The 17,139-nt window shown below is 39.2% G+C and overlaps 2 protein-coding genes across 8 annotated transcripts in view; both read right to left on the minus strand.

Moving 5' to 3' along the window:
• The window catches only part of eps15 (epidermal growth factor receptor pathway substrate 15), a 34,711-nt gene extending 30,845 nt beyond the window's left edge, over positions 1-3,866 (minus strand). For all 7 annotated transcript variants that reach the window (XM_078168757.1, XM_033621715.2, XM_033621714.2 and 4 more), the window contains exons 1-2: positions 3,793-3,866; positions 293-334 (exon numbers count right to left, since the gene is read on the minus strand). In XM_078168757.1, the coding sequence (XP_078024883.1) occupies positions 293-334; positions 3,793-3,846 (96 nt within the window). In that variant the 5' untranslated portion in view covers positions 3,847-3,866. The remainder of the gene's footprint in view (positions 1-292; positions 335-3,792) is intronic.
• Positions 3,867-8,218: 4,352 nt separating this feature from the next.
• On the minus strand, positions 8,219-16,229 carry LOC117253366 (calreticulin). The gene is made up of 9 exons (XM_033620747.2): positions 15,954-16,229; positions 15,291-15,392; positions 14,330-14,533; positions 13,502-13,596; positions 13,058-13,267; positions 12,791-12,904; positions 10,678-10,821; positions 10,032-10,124; positions 8,219-9,532 (listed from the first exon to the last, which is right to left on the minus strand). The coding sequence occupies exons 1-9, from the start codon at positions 16,045-16,047 to the stop codon at positions 9,299-9,301; spliced, it is 1,290 nt and encodes a 429-aa protein (XP_033476638.1). The 5' UTR covers positions 16,048-16,229; the 3' UTR covers positions 8,219-9,298.
• Between the last annotated feature and the right edge of the window lie 910 nt (positions 16,230-17,139).

Consider the following 17,139-nt stretch of genomic DNA (forward strand, 5'->3'; position numbering starts at 1 on the left):
CAGAACCCGGAACTGATAGGAGAGAAGAGAGATCACTGCTCACTGCAACGCTTCAGTTTATTAAGGCAGCTAAAGCTAGTTGAGAGTTTAAAGGGTGAGTACACCCAAATCACAAGTAATACATTTTCTAAGTGTGAGTATTTTTCCCTTATGTATTTTTGTACTTCAAACATCTCTAAGTATTAGTCTAATCATCTTAAAATGGCTATATCAAAAAATAATATTGGGCTCACTATTGAATGAATTTCCAATATCCGCATTGTTATGTTTCTGGGAAGTTATATTTGCATACCTGCCGATAGTATTTGTCATAGATGGGATTTCCACTGGAGAGCTGCAAAGAAAGAAAAAAAAAATCAAGTTAATAGATTGAATCCAACCAGCGCTAAAGATTTAGACATTGAACGTCTGCCGACAGTTGCAGTCACACAGACGTGACTGTGGTTCGAGTCATAGTACAACTTAAGGTCTGCTGGGAGACGTGCTAACTGTCCTCTTAATGCCAATATCGATTGAAACTTAAACTAAGAAGATGTCCCTAGGTATGGGGAGAATGTCTGTCGAATATCCAACTGAAAAGTAAACCCACCCCTATGCAGCGGCCACGGCCGGCTTGACCACAGTGTTCTGGCTTGAACTGGAGTGTGAAACAAGAGATTATATTTTGTAATGGGAGCATGCGGAGTTGGTGTATTTGCTATGCGCACAATCCGCATGGTTACAAAAAATAGGCTGCATGTGGACGTCTGCAGAGGGGTCCAGATGGACCCTTGCAGACATGGGCAGATGATGAAATTTACATCACACAGCCAAGCAGACCCTCATGGACACGCAGATGCAGAAACTATGGATTGGCCTTAACTTGTACCACATTTTTAGGCACCTCTTAAATCTGTAATAACTCCCACTTGTGTCTGCTGCTCATATGGCTTCTTTTAGGTTTATGCATGAAATTAATCAAATCCCTAAAATCACCTTTAAAATAATGGGACAAAGACTAAACTAACACTTTAAAATTCCTTCTCAATACCACAGTTTACAAGCTGCAATGATCAACAAGTGTTTGCTGGCTACAGTAAGTGTGTCACTCACTGAGCCAAAGCAGCTGTCAGACAGAAAAAAAGGAAAGACTGATCCATTACAGATGGCGGACGCAGACACAGATTCTATAACCAATATGTTAAATTTCAGCCTTATTTGTCATCGTCATGAAACAGCTGAATTTGTCACTAAAACATCTGAATTATCTGTCAACGGCCCAAAACATCTGCCGGGGAGAAATGAACACAAAGAACAAATGCAACACTTCATTTAGTTCACTGTGCCAAAGAACAGTGCTCATAATAAGACCTGTTTTACTGTGAAAGACGACATGACACGGAAGTCAAGTTTTTCCCCCAAGATATAGACTTACAGTTTAAGAAAGTCACATGATTATTCTAGACATGGCAGTGTGCTAGACGTCAGATTAGAGCTGCAATCAATAGTTATTTTCCTTTTCGATTAATCTGTCTCGTATAGCTCTAATTAACCGAATGATCATTGAGTTTTAAAACACTGCGAAACCCAGATACATTCAGTTTACTATGATAAAATGAAAAGGAAAGCAGCTTTACTATGGTGTCACTAGCAAATGTTTGGCACTTTCCCTTGTCTATAAACAATTAATCTATTATCAGAGTGGTCTGCAGCTAATTTTCACAGTCAACTAATCATCTCAGTATTAACTAACTAATTCTACTAATGTTTATTTATGCTTTTGTTTGCTTCCTGGCAAAGATGAGCACATTTTCTGGAGAGATACAAAATGTGTCACACACCATTCAGTGAACATCTATGAGTCACAATGATGAGAGGGTTTCTGTTGAATTGCATGCAGATAGTAATGACATCAGGATAAAGGCTGCACTTCTCAAGGCTACTGATGCTCAGCATTAGACAGTTTCTACAGGGCGTCACTCTGCAGACAACAGCTAATTTTGCCTTCTGTCATATCCTCTCCTAAACACCCCCCTTTCCGGCCCTAACGCAATTGTCCACTGCTGGGCTGAACAGGAAAAGAATCAGCATTTCCTTCTCCATATAGCTAAAGCTTACAATTGGTTGTTGTGCTTTTTAAATCAACAGGTGCAGCGAAGGAGGAAAGGAGTGGACAATAATTGTCTGAGCTATGAATCAACCAGGGAGTGGCTATTTAACCTGTGGTTAGACCTGCCCTAGTGTTCCTCCAAAGAGAAACACATTGACATGCAAAATCATGCCATCATGTAAAACAAGAGCACAGCAAAGATCTGCCAGTCTTGTTACAGACTTGCACACACAGCTCAGGCAGAGAGGAAGACGCACATTTATCTGTCGGCTGTGTCAACTGCCAATTTACAGCGAGACTGACCACACGCACTTATCTTTCTCTGGCCAATGCAACTTATTTTCTGTGACTCACAATAGTGTGCCTGGAACTGTTGGCGGCTGTAACACTGTGGGTCATTGTACTGGTGACTCTTTAATTGAGCATTGAAAAAACACCCCTCAATCATTCCCCCAGCTACGCCATACAAAACTGCAGCAGATAGCAAGATGCATTACAGTGCAGTTGACACACCAGTCTGGTTTGTTCTGGAAATTTCAATTCCCCAATTCAGCCATGACACATTAATGTCACCAGTAACATGAATCAGTGGGTCAGTGTAAAGCTGACAAAAACACATTACTGCCTGACAGACCGATGAAGTTTCACAACACAGAGATATGAGCACAGGTTTTTGAACTCATCTGTGGGAGATAATAATGTCAGAGCTGCTGGTGGCAGATAGCTCCTGTCTGTTGTTAGAGGCAACAGTGGCTCAGGTAACAAGTCTGGGACTGTAACCTACTTATTACACCCGGCTGCTACCTGCTAAATAACTTATTTACTGTGCAAACAAACACACTTCCACACAAATTGCAGGATTTAACTTAGCTAGCAGTACAGTGACATTTTGTGACAGCAGTGCTGACTGGCGGCTACTCAACTCAACTTCCTCTTTCTGGTTTCTAAACAGCTATTAACAGTATTTGGAGTTTTTCTGTTCACATTGTGAACACAAAAACAACCGCAGCAGCTAACAGGCTAACAGTTAACGGTGTCCACTTCAGAAAGGTCATAGGGAAAACACAAACCCGGTCAGTGAAGCATGTTTACGTGTAATAATACAATTTAACTGACTGCCTGTTCAGTTAACCACATAGCAAGCTACACAAGCAGCAATGAAGTCCCCAACGGCTGCTTTAACGTACACTGTGTGTAACTTGCTTTATGTTTTAGCGGACAACAGTGTTAGCAGAGGCTCCACTAGCAAAGATATGACAGTGAAGCCACAACAGAGCCACACATGAGTATCTCGTATTAACATCTCTTTGGCCAGGACCAACTAGCCTGTAGCAAAACGAGGCATCTTAAAACGTTATCATACACACTCCTAACCGAAACGAAGCCAAGTAACGTTACATGGCGAGTGTGAAGTTTGACAAAGCGGCTCTAAAACAGCCCAACACTGCACACTAACTAGCTGTTAGCTAGCATGCTAGCTAGCTAGCTACGCCCTTACGCAGTCCCCAAAGAGATTAACGTTAGGCAGAAACTTTTCCCAGTCACAGCAGCACTAAACTTCCAAAAAGAGGGACGAGGATCGAGGTAGGCTCGCCTCTCCGCCCGCCCGGTTTCACCAACACTGCTAAAATGTCTCCGAGCAGAGCACACAGAGGACACCAGACGTTTGCTGTCGTTAGATTTGAGTTGTAAGACAGTGTTACCTGAGTAAGAGACAGAGTGGCAGCCATAGTGTTTCTGTTTCCCACTGCTTTCATGCTGCGCTGCTGCCAGACACAGACAGAGGCCGCTGAAAAACCTGGCACCGGACCTCTATGACAGGAATAAAATATTAATAAAATATAAAACCTAAAACCATAAAACCTATGGCTGGATAGCAGACTTTACTATCGTCTCTTAAACACGTAGCAAAAAACAAACCCTAAGCCAAAAGAAATATTGATTTTCATTTTATTTTATTTATTTTATTTTATTTTTCAATTTTTTTTTATTTAATTTAATTTAATTTTTATTTTCATTATTATTTTTCTGTTGTTGTTTTTTTAATTTTGTAGCAGAGGTGGAAAAAGAAGCAGATGTCACTGTAGTTTGTATTTATGTATCTATATATACATATACATAGCATATTTTGACAATCTAATTTTCCTGCACATTGATTCACTCTAAATTGCAAGCTGCTTTTAAGTTACAAAAGAAACACAACAATCAGGGCCTGGGCAAGGATTTTAGAAATACTGAGGTCAAAAGTCCCTCTGCTGCACCCCACCACATTTTCTTTAATTATTTGTATATTTATGTGTTATTTTTATTTTTTACAAAATAAATCTTTTTCAAGATTCAAGAGGTTTATTGTCATGTACACAGCAAACATAAACGTGGTTACAGGCAATGAAATTCTTACTTCCTGCCCTGACACCACTAAAATACACATTGACTTAACTAAAATAAATAAAAATAAATAATAAAAAAAAGAGCAAGTATTATGTACAGTCAGATTTGTTGTGCAAATATTGTTGTGCAAATAGTATCAAATATTGTTACATTGTCCAATATGTATACGTACAGAAAGACAGATAACCGGTTTAGTAGTCTGATGGCCTGTGGATAGAAACAGTTTTTTAGTCTGGATGTTCTTGCTTTCACACTTCTGTAGCGTCTACCAGATGGCAGGAGTTTGTAATTGTTTTTATTAGGTGAGCTTTTTAATGTACCTCAGGTTTTGATAGATCTGGGGAAACTGCATCTTCCTACTATGCACCATGGACATGGAACAATTGTCAAAAAGATCTAAAATCAGAAACCCTTATATCCATCAATGATTTTAAGGGCATCATAAACAGTGTGGTGACAGAGACATGTGCTTGTTTCTCTCGAGAGGCCACTATGTTTGAATAGTTGTTGTTTTAATGTGGATTTTTGTATTATATGTTGTATTTGTTGCATTTTAAATGTGTTCTGACTGGCTGCCACTTCAGCCAGGTCTCTCTGGTAAAAGAGATTTTCTGGACTTCCTGGTCAAATAAATAAATAAATAGTTCTGAATACTGTACATTTCCCGTGTTACATAATCATTGTTTTGTCAAGAAACTGAATGTCATGACTTAATCCTGTTTGACTTACTTATCCACAAATGCACTGTGGTCATATACAGCCGTCATCACATGAGATGTTGCATCCTCACCCACACATGCTTATACATACTTACTGCATACATGCACACACCCGCTGCCCACCCACACACTGATACATACATACACACACGTACACACACGTAAACACATGATAAACAAGACAGGATAAACATGCTTTACAGGGTTCCTCAGGGTGTAAAGATGCTGGGTGCGACTCCACTTAGTCTACAGAGCTGCATAGATTGGGCTCCATATCTTATCAAATTCTTTCTCTTTGTTACTGTCTTCTGGTATTGTCCTTTCATTACAACAGATAAGATTTCATTAAAGTTTTCCATTCTTGAAATGTAGGTGCTTCCTTATTTTCCCAGTTTTGCAATATGTGCTCCTCATAAACTTACGACGAATAAATAATTTGCCATCCTGTTGGGAAGAAGATAAATTGTTAAAATAAAAATAAAATAAAAATCAGAATTTTTAGAAGTTTTTTTCAGTTATCTATGGAAGACAGAGTCTAATGAACATGAAACATGTATTCAATCTTTAAAACCAAATTGATCAGGATAAAGTAACAAGTCACTAATGCAGTTATTAAGGAAGTTAGTAATAACTTTTAAGTTACGGTGTAGTTTGGAAAGTCTGAAGACCAACAGGCATATTTTCTTTACAGAAATCAGACAAGATGATGAGAAAAATGTGTGTAATAAGAACTGACGACAGCTGAATAATGTGCAATGTAAGGCAACCATTACTGTAATATGTCATGGTATTTTTCATATTTTGTAACAATTTGTTCAACTTTTCAGTTATAGATCTATAAAATGTATTTCACAACATTGTTTACATGTTGTTTCAAAGCCTCCACACTGCAAGAAATTAAAATCTGAATATCATGAATCTATCTGTCTGTCCATCTATAAGCCAAAAAAGTAGTCTCATTTAATTTAAATGAGTCTGAAAATAGTTATAATGTGTACATTTTCAGTTGTAGGAAGTAAACCCAAAGTAGTTTTTTCAATCGCAGTGAAACAATGTCAGAATACTCCGGTACAGTTACAAGACTTGCATTCAAAATCTTTCTTGAGTAAAAGTACATATGTGCTGGTGTGACACAAATACTTTCTACCATTAGGTGGAGCTCATTTTAAACTTTCCGGGTTGTTCAATTTTTACATAATGGTTTCAGATCATGTGCTTTGTATGTGTAATCTGATTCTGCAAGTAACTGTAGCTATCAGATAAATGTAAAAAGTACATTTCCATCTGAAATTCCATGGAGTAGAGGTACATGAGTAAAAGTGCCTGCAATGATCCTAGGGATGAGTGGGGCACAACCTAACACATTTTAGTTTTGGTTAAATGGTATTAAAACTGTTTGAGAGGATTTTTTGTTTTGTATTATTCTAACAACATGCAAATCCCTCTGCTACAAATACACACAGGGTTTTTTTTTCCTAGAATTTACCTTTCTTCTACAATTACACCAAGAAGTGGTGGAAGTGAAGTGTTAAAACATACCCTATGGGTGGGGTTAATTGTAACAGGCAGAGGGTTAGCTGTAACACCTGCTGCAAAAGTCTGTTTAATACAATTAATTCAATATAATTATAGCTATATACTATAGACCTCCATCTACATCAGGGGAAGGATAGGTATCCATACAAGTATCCATCCATCTGTCAGTCTATCATCAATATTTAATGGCTGGACTAATAGATGTACACTGAATAGGTAACCTAGATCCACATGTCAAAATATGAGTTTTGAATGTATGAATATTGACATGATTGTGAAATGTATGCCCATAAGATACATGACAAATTAAAATACAAAGTATATCTCATTTAAATAAGGACATTAGTTCAAACTGAACACAAGTTTGAAGTGGCGGCTTAGTTTTAACACCACATTACAACTAACCCTGCAGTGTGGAAATTTTATCAAGCCTTGCTAACACTTGCTGGGAATTGGTTACATAATTCAAAAACGGTGCTATGTTTTGGGCAACAGGACAGTTATTAAGATGACATATAGTTGAATTTGGTGACTTACACAGACAGCTCAGCAATCGAAAAACAAGCATGACAAAGAAATTTACTTACGTTGGCTGAAAACACTCTTTGTGACTGAACTCTGCTGAAACTCTGTTGAATTTTGCAGGTCACTCTTTGGCGGTATTGTGGTCAACTGGCCAGAAGCACCAAAGGAATGACCTGTGTAACCACTTAAGAAGTTCATTTACAATTTACCCCATGTTAGGTTGTGCCCCGCGCTCCCCTACTTCATGACTTTCCAACACTGCTACAAGAAAACTGGGTAACACTTTACTTGAAGGTATCTACATAAGGGTGACATGACACTGTCATAACTATGACATGACACTGTCATAACTATGACATGACACTGTCATGAACTTGTCATAAACATTATGTACATATCATAAACGTTTAGTTAGTGCCATTCGGTTTTTGTAATGACAAGTTGACACTGTTTGGGTTGTCTTGACTATGAGAACTTGACATTAACCAGGATGACATTACCAGCAGATGTCTTTGTCATAACAATAATAATCATTATATCAACTTGTCATAAACACAAAAAGAGGTGCATTTCTTGTTAATTTCAAGTTATTATGACAAAGACAACTTCTGGTAATGTCACTTTGATTAATGTCAAGTTGTCATAATCAAGACAACCCAAACAATGTCAGCTTGTCATTACAAAAACCGAATGACACTTAATGACAACAGTCATAAACGTTTACAACACCTACATAATCTTCATGACAGGTTCATGACTGTGTTATGTCATAGTTATGACAGTTTCATGTCACTCTTATGTAGATACCTTCAAGTAAAGTGTTACCGAAAACGGTAATGCAACTAAGAGGAAAACAAATACAAATACCATACAGGCCTGTGCTATCCATGTAAAGGCAGGTATTACAAATAGAAAGCCACTTTTAATATAACAAAACAAAATTGAGGAAGACTCCTGCTCATTTTCTACTGGTTGATTTTATTGGACAGAACACCTGTCTTTGTTTTCTTTTTTTTTTACACAGCAACATGAAAATCTTCCCACTTCAGTTACTACCATTAGTACAAAATATGTCTTTTACAAAAGGGTCATCTCTCAGACTGTTGGGGACAGTGTGTTGGGGTACAGCAGTGCAGAGATATTAGCATCAGAAATGAGGAGAACTGGTTGTGTACACCGACTATGAGGAAACGTAAAGTGAGCACCTACCGGATGAACAGAGGCTTTTCCTGCTACTAGAGTGCTCTCAATGTACATCTGAGTTTGAGCACAGTTTCTTTAGACACACGAGACTACAGTATGTGCATTGAAGTGAAAAAGTGTTAACTATACAGTACAAAACTATGCGAGGGATTTCATCTTAAAGCACCCCGTATTATCCTACGGACGACAGCTTTTTTTACGCACTCTTGTCCCCATGACATTAACCCTTGTTCAAATCAAGACCTTTGAATAACAGGCAATATAACCTGCAAAATGAAGTCTGACCCTGTCGAATCTTTTGAGGTCGACGAGGTCGTTAAAGGGGACCATGTGACAGAGTGACCAACTGCAAAAGATTAACAAAAAACCAACAGATTAATAAGACAAACAACACATGAGGTAAACCAAACAATTTCATGGTATCATCCACATACCAAATATAGCTTCTCATCTCACAACATTACTTCATAAAAACCCAGATTTTCAAAGAACACCAATGACAGTTTATATATTTCTGTTGGGTATCAACTGCGAAACAATTTAGGTGATTGACTTCCTGTCTCGACATTCGTTATGACATCTTCCTTCCTTCTATTACTATTCCTCGTTTAATATTATAATAATAGTAGTAGTAGTAGTAGTAGTAGCACATGGAAACAGGAAAGAGAATAATTGCCCTTTTTCGCCTTCTCCCTCGCTTTGTAAACAAACAAATGAAAACCCCACCCCACCCAGCCCCACCCCAGGGTGTCTGTCATGAGGGGCTATCATCTCGTCAGTCTCCAGCCTCGTTCCAATGGCTCATTGACACAGACAGTCAGTTCCTGCACCGAGTTTATAACTCATCCTTGAGTTTAGAGTCTGTGCCTTCCTCGTCCTCTTCTTCCTCCTCCTGCTCCTCGCCCTCCTCCTCCTCCTCCTCCTCCTCTTCGTCTTCCTCCTCCTCGTCTTTCTCCTCCTCTTCCTCCTCGTCCTCCTCCTTTGCGTCCTCTCTCCTCTGGCTGTCCTCTTCCTCGCGTTTCTTTCTCTCCTCCTCCTCTTGGCTTTCTTTCATCTTCTTCTCTGCATCCTGGAGATGACAAATTAAAAAGTGATGAGTATATTATTTATTATTATTATTTATTATTTTATTATATTGCATATTATATATTATATACATATATATGTATATGCAATTATGTGCATTTTTTCTGTATTTGACTTTATCATGCACATAACTGTACATATTCTATTCTTTTTATTCTATTGATGTATATATTGTATATATTGCCTCCACATAATGACGATATATATTAAAAAAAAAAAAATCGAATATATTAAGTACTAGTGTTAAACACAGTAGCATAATGCACAATTTCATTTTATTTTATTGCTTTATATTTACATACTTTTATTTCATACTCTTAATTCTTCTTCTTAATTCTCTGTTCTTTACATCGAAGCAACTGTAACCAATCACAATTTCCCCTCGGAGACCAATTAAGTATTTCTGATTCTGATATACACACCACAAAATACTAAGATGCAAGAACAGGACACATGACTTAAGATAGAAGCTTTGGACTGACCTTAGTTTTACCCCATGTGTCGTTGCCTACTTCCTCTGCCAGGTTTGGGTCGTTGGTGATCAGGAAGTTATCAAAGATGGTGCCAGACTTGACCTATATCAAAAAGAAGTCAACATTTTACTGTCAGGTACGTCATGCAAACAAATCCAGTGAAAGAAAAGCTACATGAAAAGAAACACTGACTGAAAACAGTTGTGTACGAACCAGAAACACACTTAAAACAGCCTTTGTGTCTATAACTGAAAATAAGGCACAACACGCCGCAAGTCAAATGTTTCTATTTGATGCATATGTTCAAGTTTAAATCGCATACTAGTTTACTGTCATTCATTTAAGCAAATTCTCTTATTAATAATCAGATAATAAAACAGTCAACATCTGTTTTTAAACTGAACTAACTGAACTAAATTTAAGTATGGCAAGCTAACTATACTTGTATGATAATTCACCTGTAAAACACGGATTTGTTTGATTTCTATTAGTTCTTTTTCTTTCTTTTATTTCTATGTTTTTTATCAAATTTATTTTTTGTCTCCTTAATACATCTACTTAAAATACTTCTTCCAAATGTTTAACTGTATGTTTAACCCCAATAAAAACAGTTGCAAAACAATAAAAAAGACATTCAGGGACAGTATCTTCTCACCTGCCACAAGTCAAGTCCAATCACGCCGATGCTGTCGTATTTATAGATCTCAGAATCGGCTGTGTACTCTGGGTTGTCAATCTCAGGGTGGATCCACTTGCCCTTGTAGGCAGGATTGTCGATCTCTCTTGGCTTCCACTCACCCTGTTAACACCCAGACAGGCTGGTTAATGTCAGAGGAATCAGAAAACAAAATACATCTGCTGATTAAGAGCTTTATTTGGAATAAATAATGAAATAGACAGCTCATGCTCGGTGTCACCTACAGGGCTGAGGCGGGGGCCCTAGTGGAGTGGTGTGGGACAGACAACCTGGTTTTAAACTTCACTTAAGGGCCCTGACACACCAAGCTGATGGTCAGCCATTGGTCCTTGGCCACTGGTGAGCATCTATCTCCCTAATTTTTGAAGTGTGTCCCACACTGTTGGCACTAGTCAGCCCTTGGCACCTGTTTTTTGGCTGATTTAGCTTGTTGAATCTGTGTCTGAGACAGCAAAGCCTGTCAGTGAGTGAAATTACTCTGACTGGCAGTTCATCTCAGTACACAAAAAGAGAAACAGAAGTGAGGAAAGTAAACAAACGACGAAGGTCAAGAGGGCGTGAGATCGAAACAAGATTATTTCTTAGCCACAGAGCTCTTAAGCAGGAATGGTTTGTTTTTGTGTTTTTATTCGCAAGCACACAGAAAATATCCTTTGTTCTTTAAACATCGGGTTGTCTTGTTAACGTGCTAGGTGGCTGACTAGAGTCTTGAATCTCTAATAATGAATACAGACTACCGCCCCCTGCTGCTATGGAGAGTTATTTCCTCTCAAGCAGGTGCATGTGCATGAGTTGGCCGTTGGCTGTTGTCTCTGCGGTGTGTTCAAGTGCAACTTTTTGACTAAGACACAGGCAACATGAGGTGATGCAACAGTTGGCCTTCACTGTCACTAGTTCTTTGATGTCAGTTTGGTGTATCTGGGCCTTAGGACAAAAGAGGTGATAACTGACCTCTGGAGGAATGAAGGGGGTCCTACCCATTGGTGATCAGTGACCAGATAGTGGGGAGGGGTGACACTTTAAATTCCTTGGCACCACCGTATGCCACACTTAAGAGGCTTCACTTCCTGCGCCAGCTTAAAAAGTTTGGTGACTGGAGGCAATGCTACAACTCGTCACCTTCTCAGTCACAGTGTGGTCTAGCAACACAGCTGCCCTTCAAAGGGAACAGTTGGTAAGAGTCGTACACACAGTGTCAAAGATCACTGGCTGTGATCTTCCCACTGTCTCCTCCATACATGCCACATGAATCAGATGCATGATGCAGAAGGTGATCGCTGACTCCTCTCACCCTGCTAGCTCCCTCTTCAAATCTCTCCCCTTCAGAAGTAGATTTCAGAGTTTCAGATGTAGGGCATCTTGCCTCAGGAAAAGCACATATCCTGAGGCTGTTCGATCTCGCACAAGGGCTTATAGTAGTAGAGCACGTATTGGCCAACAAGTACTTTAAGAGTAGTTACGTAGCAGCACAAAGCACTTCAGGATGTTATCATATTATGTGTGTTTGAATGTATAAATGTGAAACGGCTCTTATTTTACATATTTTATTTACTTGTGTATTTTCTGTTTTTAAGAGCTGAATTAAGGCAAATTCCTATCAACTGTGTTGACATGGCAATAAAGTATTGCATTTAATTGGACAGACTGCATGTTAGGAACTTAATGAGGCAATAACACAACAATGTGTCGCTGCCTCCCTTGGTGTATTTTCAATAAAGTAAATATTTTAGCACAATTACAACTCAAGCATTGCTCGTGTTGAAACAGGCTGTGCCCAAAATCATTCCCTTATTTACTCATTCATCACTGACAGATTGCGTAATACTGTGTACTTTGGGATTTATGGCAAAAAGTGTCGCACATGGTCTGGAAATCATTGATTTTGTTTTTGTGGGAGTCTTTGATAACACGATATTGCATCACATCCACAGCACACTGAGATACTGGACACCCAAATAAATCAATATGGAGTACTAAGTAGCAAAGAGGGAGTTGGTTCAGACACAGCAATAGTGTCTTCCATCTATTGACTGGATATTGTATATTAATTGTCATAATTATTTGCTGTTACCTTGTAATCAGGGTTAGCAACCATAGGTGGCTCCCACTCTCCGTCCATCTCTTCATCCCAGTCATCAGGCTTCTTTGCGTCGGGATCTGGGATGTTTTCAGGCTTGTCCCAGTCCTACCAAAGAGACACAGGGCATGGCCTCACAAAGACATACACTCTAGGTTTCATACAAATGAAGTGAATGCTGTTTGTAAGCAAAAGATAAATGTGTATCAGTAGGAAAAAATGGCCTCAAAAGAATTATGAAAGTGGTTCAAGCAGACTGACCTCTGGTTTCTTATCATCAGGGTCAGGAATCTTCTCCCTGTCGTCCCAGTCCTCTGGCTTTTTTGCTTCAGGGTCCTTAACTTTTTTGGGAGGCAGGAAGTCCCAGTCATCCTCCAGACTGCCAGACTCGACCTTCTTATTGTCGATCTTGACCTCGTAAGTGTTGTCAGGGTTCACAATCAGTGTGTACAAGTGGGTGTACTCATCATCCTGCAAGACACAAAAGAAATGTTAGCTGCTGTTCTGATTGCATTTTATTCTCCAGTGATTTGCATGTGACGTGTTTAGAATGCAAAGCACTCTCAACGTGTCCTTGGTGGTTTGGATTCATGGTGAGAAAGACAATGTAGTTATTGCAAAATGCTAATGTAATGAAACAAACTTTTGCTTCATGCTGCAGGAATGAACAAAAATGCCAACAGGAACCAATTATGGATGCCTCACCTTGCACCTGATGTCCTTGTTTATCAGATGGTTCTTGCCTTTGTAGTTGAAGATGACGTGAACCTTCTTTGTGCCGGGGCCGCAAATATCAGGACCTGAACAAGAAACAAATAAATAAGTAAAAATGTGGAATCCAGTCCTTAATTTAAGAGCCAAAACTAGGCAAACACAAGGAGGTAAGGGATAATAATTAGGCCTCAATATTAAAGATTATCTAATTGCCCGGGGCAAGCAAAATGCCATGACGGGCTGGTAAATCTAACAACTCATATGCCTGATCAGGAAAGAAAAAAAAGAATTTAAATAACCTTTTTCATCAGAGCAGATGATGAAAGAAGCTAAAGATTGAGCCATCTTGCGTCCTTTTCTTCTCTGTTAAGAGTTGCACATGCAAAGTACCGTACTGACTGGGCACTCGTGAGAAAATGGCGGCGGATCAAGACAAAGTTGATCACATTAAGCACAAGCCAGGTTTTAATTATCCCGTGGAAACAGGAGTTTAGCTGAGTGGTGTTAGAAGATTTGGGAGAAACTCCAACTATTTATTGCACAGTTTGACGCAAGGTGGATAAAACAGGGTTGTTTTTAAAAGGTACGTCTTAGTTGCTTTTTTATAACCACTTATAAATAAAATAATTTGTAGCAGCAAATAAAACTTGACTTTGCACAAGTAGATTTATGAGCCAGTTGCCCGACTGGGCCTTAGAAAGTTAAAAGTTGTCTGTGTGTACAAGCAAACTACAAGTTGTTTAACTGTGATGAAATATTATGAGAAAAAAATGCCAACACAGATCTCCCGACACTGTCAAGGAAACTGTCCACACTCACCAAACATGATGTTGTAGACGGAGTCTCCGTGCATGTCCTCCTGGTTGAGGCCAGAGGGAAACAGTTTGATGTAGCCTCCACCACAGTCAATGCTCTGCTCATGTTTCACAGTGAACTGGATGACCAGAGTCTCGCCCTGGTTGCTGAAGTCATCGAAACGGGACGACAAGGCGTAGAAGCGGGCATCCTGGCTGGTCTGCAGACCTAAAACAAAAACAAAGTTGCTGCAATGTTTCTGCATGAAGGGAAGACCCAGTATTGTGTGTAAGTCACCAATGTTGTTTTTATCAAATTGTTGTTCAGACTGGTTTGAATTTGTGAATTTGAATAAGTCTCTTCTCAAGTTATACAGCAGAGAGAATGGGACAAATACTGAAGTTGCTCCACAGAAAGTTACAATTGGAACAATTCTGAGACACTCTTACAGGACATACCATGATGATTTCACCGGGATAAGAGCAGTTTTAGAGTCACAGCTAGAAGCTCCACATTCAGAGTAATCTAATCTGGGTAAAATATCTTAAAACAATTGTAACATATGAGCCCATTGACTCATTAGTCACTAGTTCAGTGTCGATTTCAGCTTCAAAAAATGTCACCCCCTTCCAGCTTTAATCTCCCATTCAGGTAGAAAGAGTTGCATGTGTACATTTTGATTTTACTTACAAAACTCATTTATATTGTGCCACTTGCAAAAGTCATATTAACAACTAAAGTATCAAGAGAAATGGTCCTTTGAAGATCACAATCAACACCTAATTTAATCCCATACAAGCACCACATTGTTAAGTCTTGGTCAAATCTTCCACTAAACCTCCTCAACACAGACCGCAGACAGACACACACCCTTAGGACACCCACCCTTATCCTATAAAACACACCCAAAACAATGTGGGATGTGGGCGCTTACCAGTTTACACAGCTCCACACTGGGTGGGTATGATTTAACCTTTCCTCTCACCTTTGTCTTTCTCTGCGTCTCCGTAGAACTTCCCTGCAGACAGGACCCACTTGCCGTAGTCTGACTTGTGCTTGGATTCCACCCAGCGACTCTTCCAGGCATCTGCACAAACAAGTGTAGGTTCAGCTGCACAGCCGGCCACTGTGAACACACTCACAAGCTGCTAATCCACCACTGATGATGCATCAGTGCAGGTGCACTGGGAATGTGTTACGCTGCAGGGACAGGCTCTGGGTGATCGCTTTCACTATCTACACTGTGTGTTGTTAAGAGGCTGGTGATGAATGAATAAGACAGCTAGGTAAAGAGGGGTAACAGAGGATGACCAGGGGGGAGATGTGCAGGAGGGGGATGGGGAGGCAGACGGGGTTTGATGGTAGCTGGGGGGTAAAATGGAGATGAGGGGAGGGAAGATGGGGGGTCAAAATACAAATGGTGCCTGTGCAGACTTAATGCATGTAAAACTGAGATGTAAGCAAACACTGCAACACAGAAATTGTTAAATTATGAGCTGTCATGTAAAAAATAAAATCAATGCAACCACCCAACATGAAGAATATCCACTCATGCACTGATTCAGTATTGTAATATGTGATACAATTGCAGTTTCAACAAATCAAAACAGTCTAATAATGTATACTTAAATAAACAAAATGACCTCACCCCCATCTTCAAATTGCTCTCGCAAATACACAGTGGACTCGGCCAGTACAGATGCGGCCGACACGGCCATCAAAAGCAGCGACAGGACTGTCATTGTGACGAGCTCGAGCACCCCGCCAAATAAAAATAAAAATATATAATTACAAACACGTCTCTATAATGTGCTACACCTTGTAGCAGGCGTTGTTAGTCGGTCCAGTCTCTCATACAGTAATGTTACAGTGAAAACGCTGAGACACCGCCGCCGCTCTCCTCTCGCCTCCGAACAGATGTCTGAATCTGATTGGACGGCGGCTCCGAATCTCAACGAGGAAGCGTTGCTCCGCTCGGCCAATCAAAGGAGAGAGAATCTTGACGGACACATGATGCAGCCAATGGGAGCAGACCACGCGTTTGCTTGATACACGCCCAAGAAGGAGTGATGCGCCGGGTGAATCATCTAATAATACATCCATGTGAATCAGATGCATGAAGGAGAGGAGGAAAATCACAATAAACAGGATTAAATCAATGTAAAATATACGATATGGCAGTTTTAAACGTATCTACAGCTAGTCTAATTAGAAATAAGTCAACATACAGCACACTGAATGTGTTCAAGGCTCTCTCCAGACATGTTTTGACATATAAAAATACTGTTTTAAATAACAATGTGTCTGTTTCCCCTCCCAAAAACAATTAAAAACTACCTAAGGGTTTTCAAGATTACACCTACTCCACACTGGACCATGATGGGCTTTCAAGATAGTTGTGATGTCACAAATAATCTGTGTTGGGGAGTAACAAGCATGTAAATTACAAATTAAATGTAACTGCAATGAGTTACAGTTAATAAGAAAAAAAATCTATGATTAAATATTGGTTACTAATCGAATTGTTGCTGACTACAAAATGGTTACATCCCCAGACATATATATATATATATATATATATATATATATATATATATATATATATATATATTGGTATAAAGTTGATGTGTAGAATAATGTACATTCATTTTGTTGTTTTGCATCTATTCACCATGCAGGAATTTCTTCTGTTGGCATGACCTGTTTCCGGACATTTATCAGCTTTTGCCCGGCTTGAAACAACTGTCAATAAAGTCATTAAATAGTAATCAAATGTAGTGAGTTATATATTACTTTGATGGAATAATTAAAATAGTCACATTATTACATTTTAA

Source organism: Epinephelus lanceolatus, chromosome 6 (assembly GCF_041903045.1).
Source record: "Epinephelus lanceolatus isolate andai-2023 chromosome 6, ASM4190304v1, whole genome shotgun sequence".
Taxonomy (NCBI): Eukaryota; Metazoa; Chordata; class Actinopteri; order Perciformes; family Serranidae; genus Epinephelus; species Epinephelus lanceolatus.

Bases quoted from the DNA above. Each gene is read 5' to 3' on its own strand.
- LOC117253366 (XM_033620747.2), bottom strand. From the start codon at position 16,047: ATGACAGTCCTGTCGCTGCTTTTGATGGCCGTGTCGGCCGCATCTGTA. The intron at 13,597-14,329 runs GTGAGTGTGGAC...TTTCTTGTTCAG, and splicing joins CGTCTACAACATCATGTTTG to GTCCTGATATTTGCGGCCCC. The intron at 10,125-10,677 runs GTGAGAAGATAC...TTTTTGATATAG, and splicing joins TTGGACTTGACTTGTGGCAG to GTCAAGTCTGGCACCATCTT.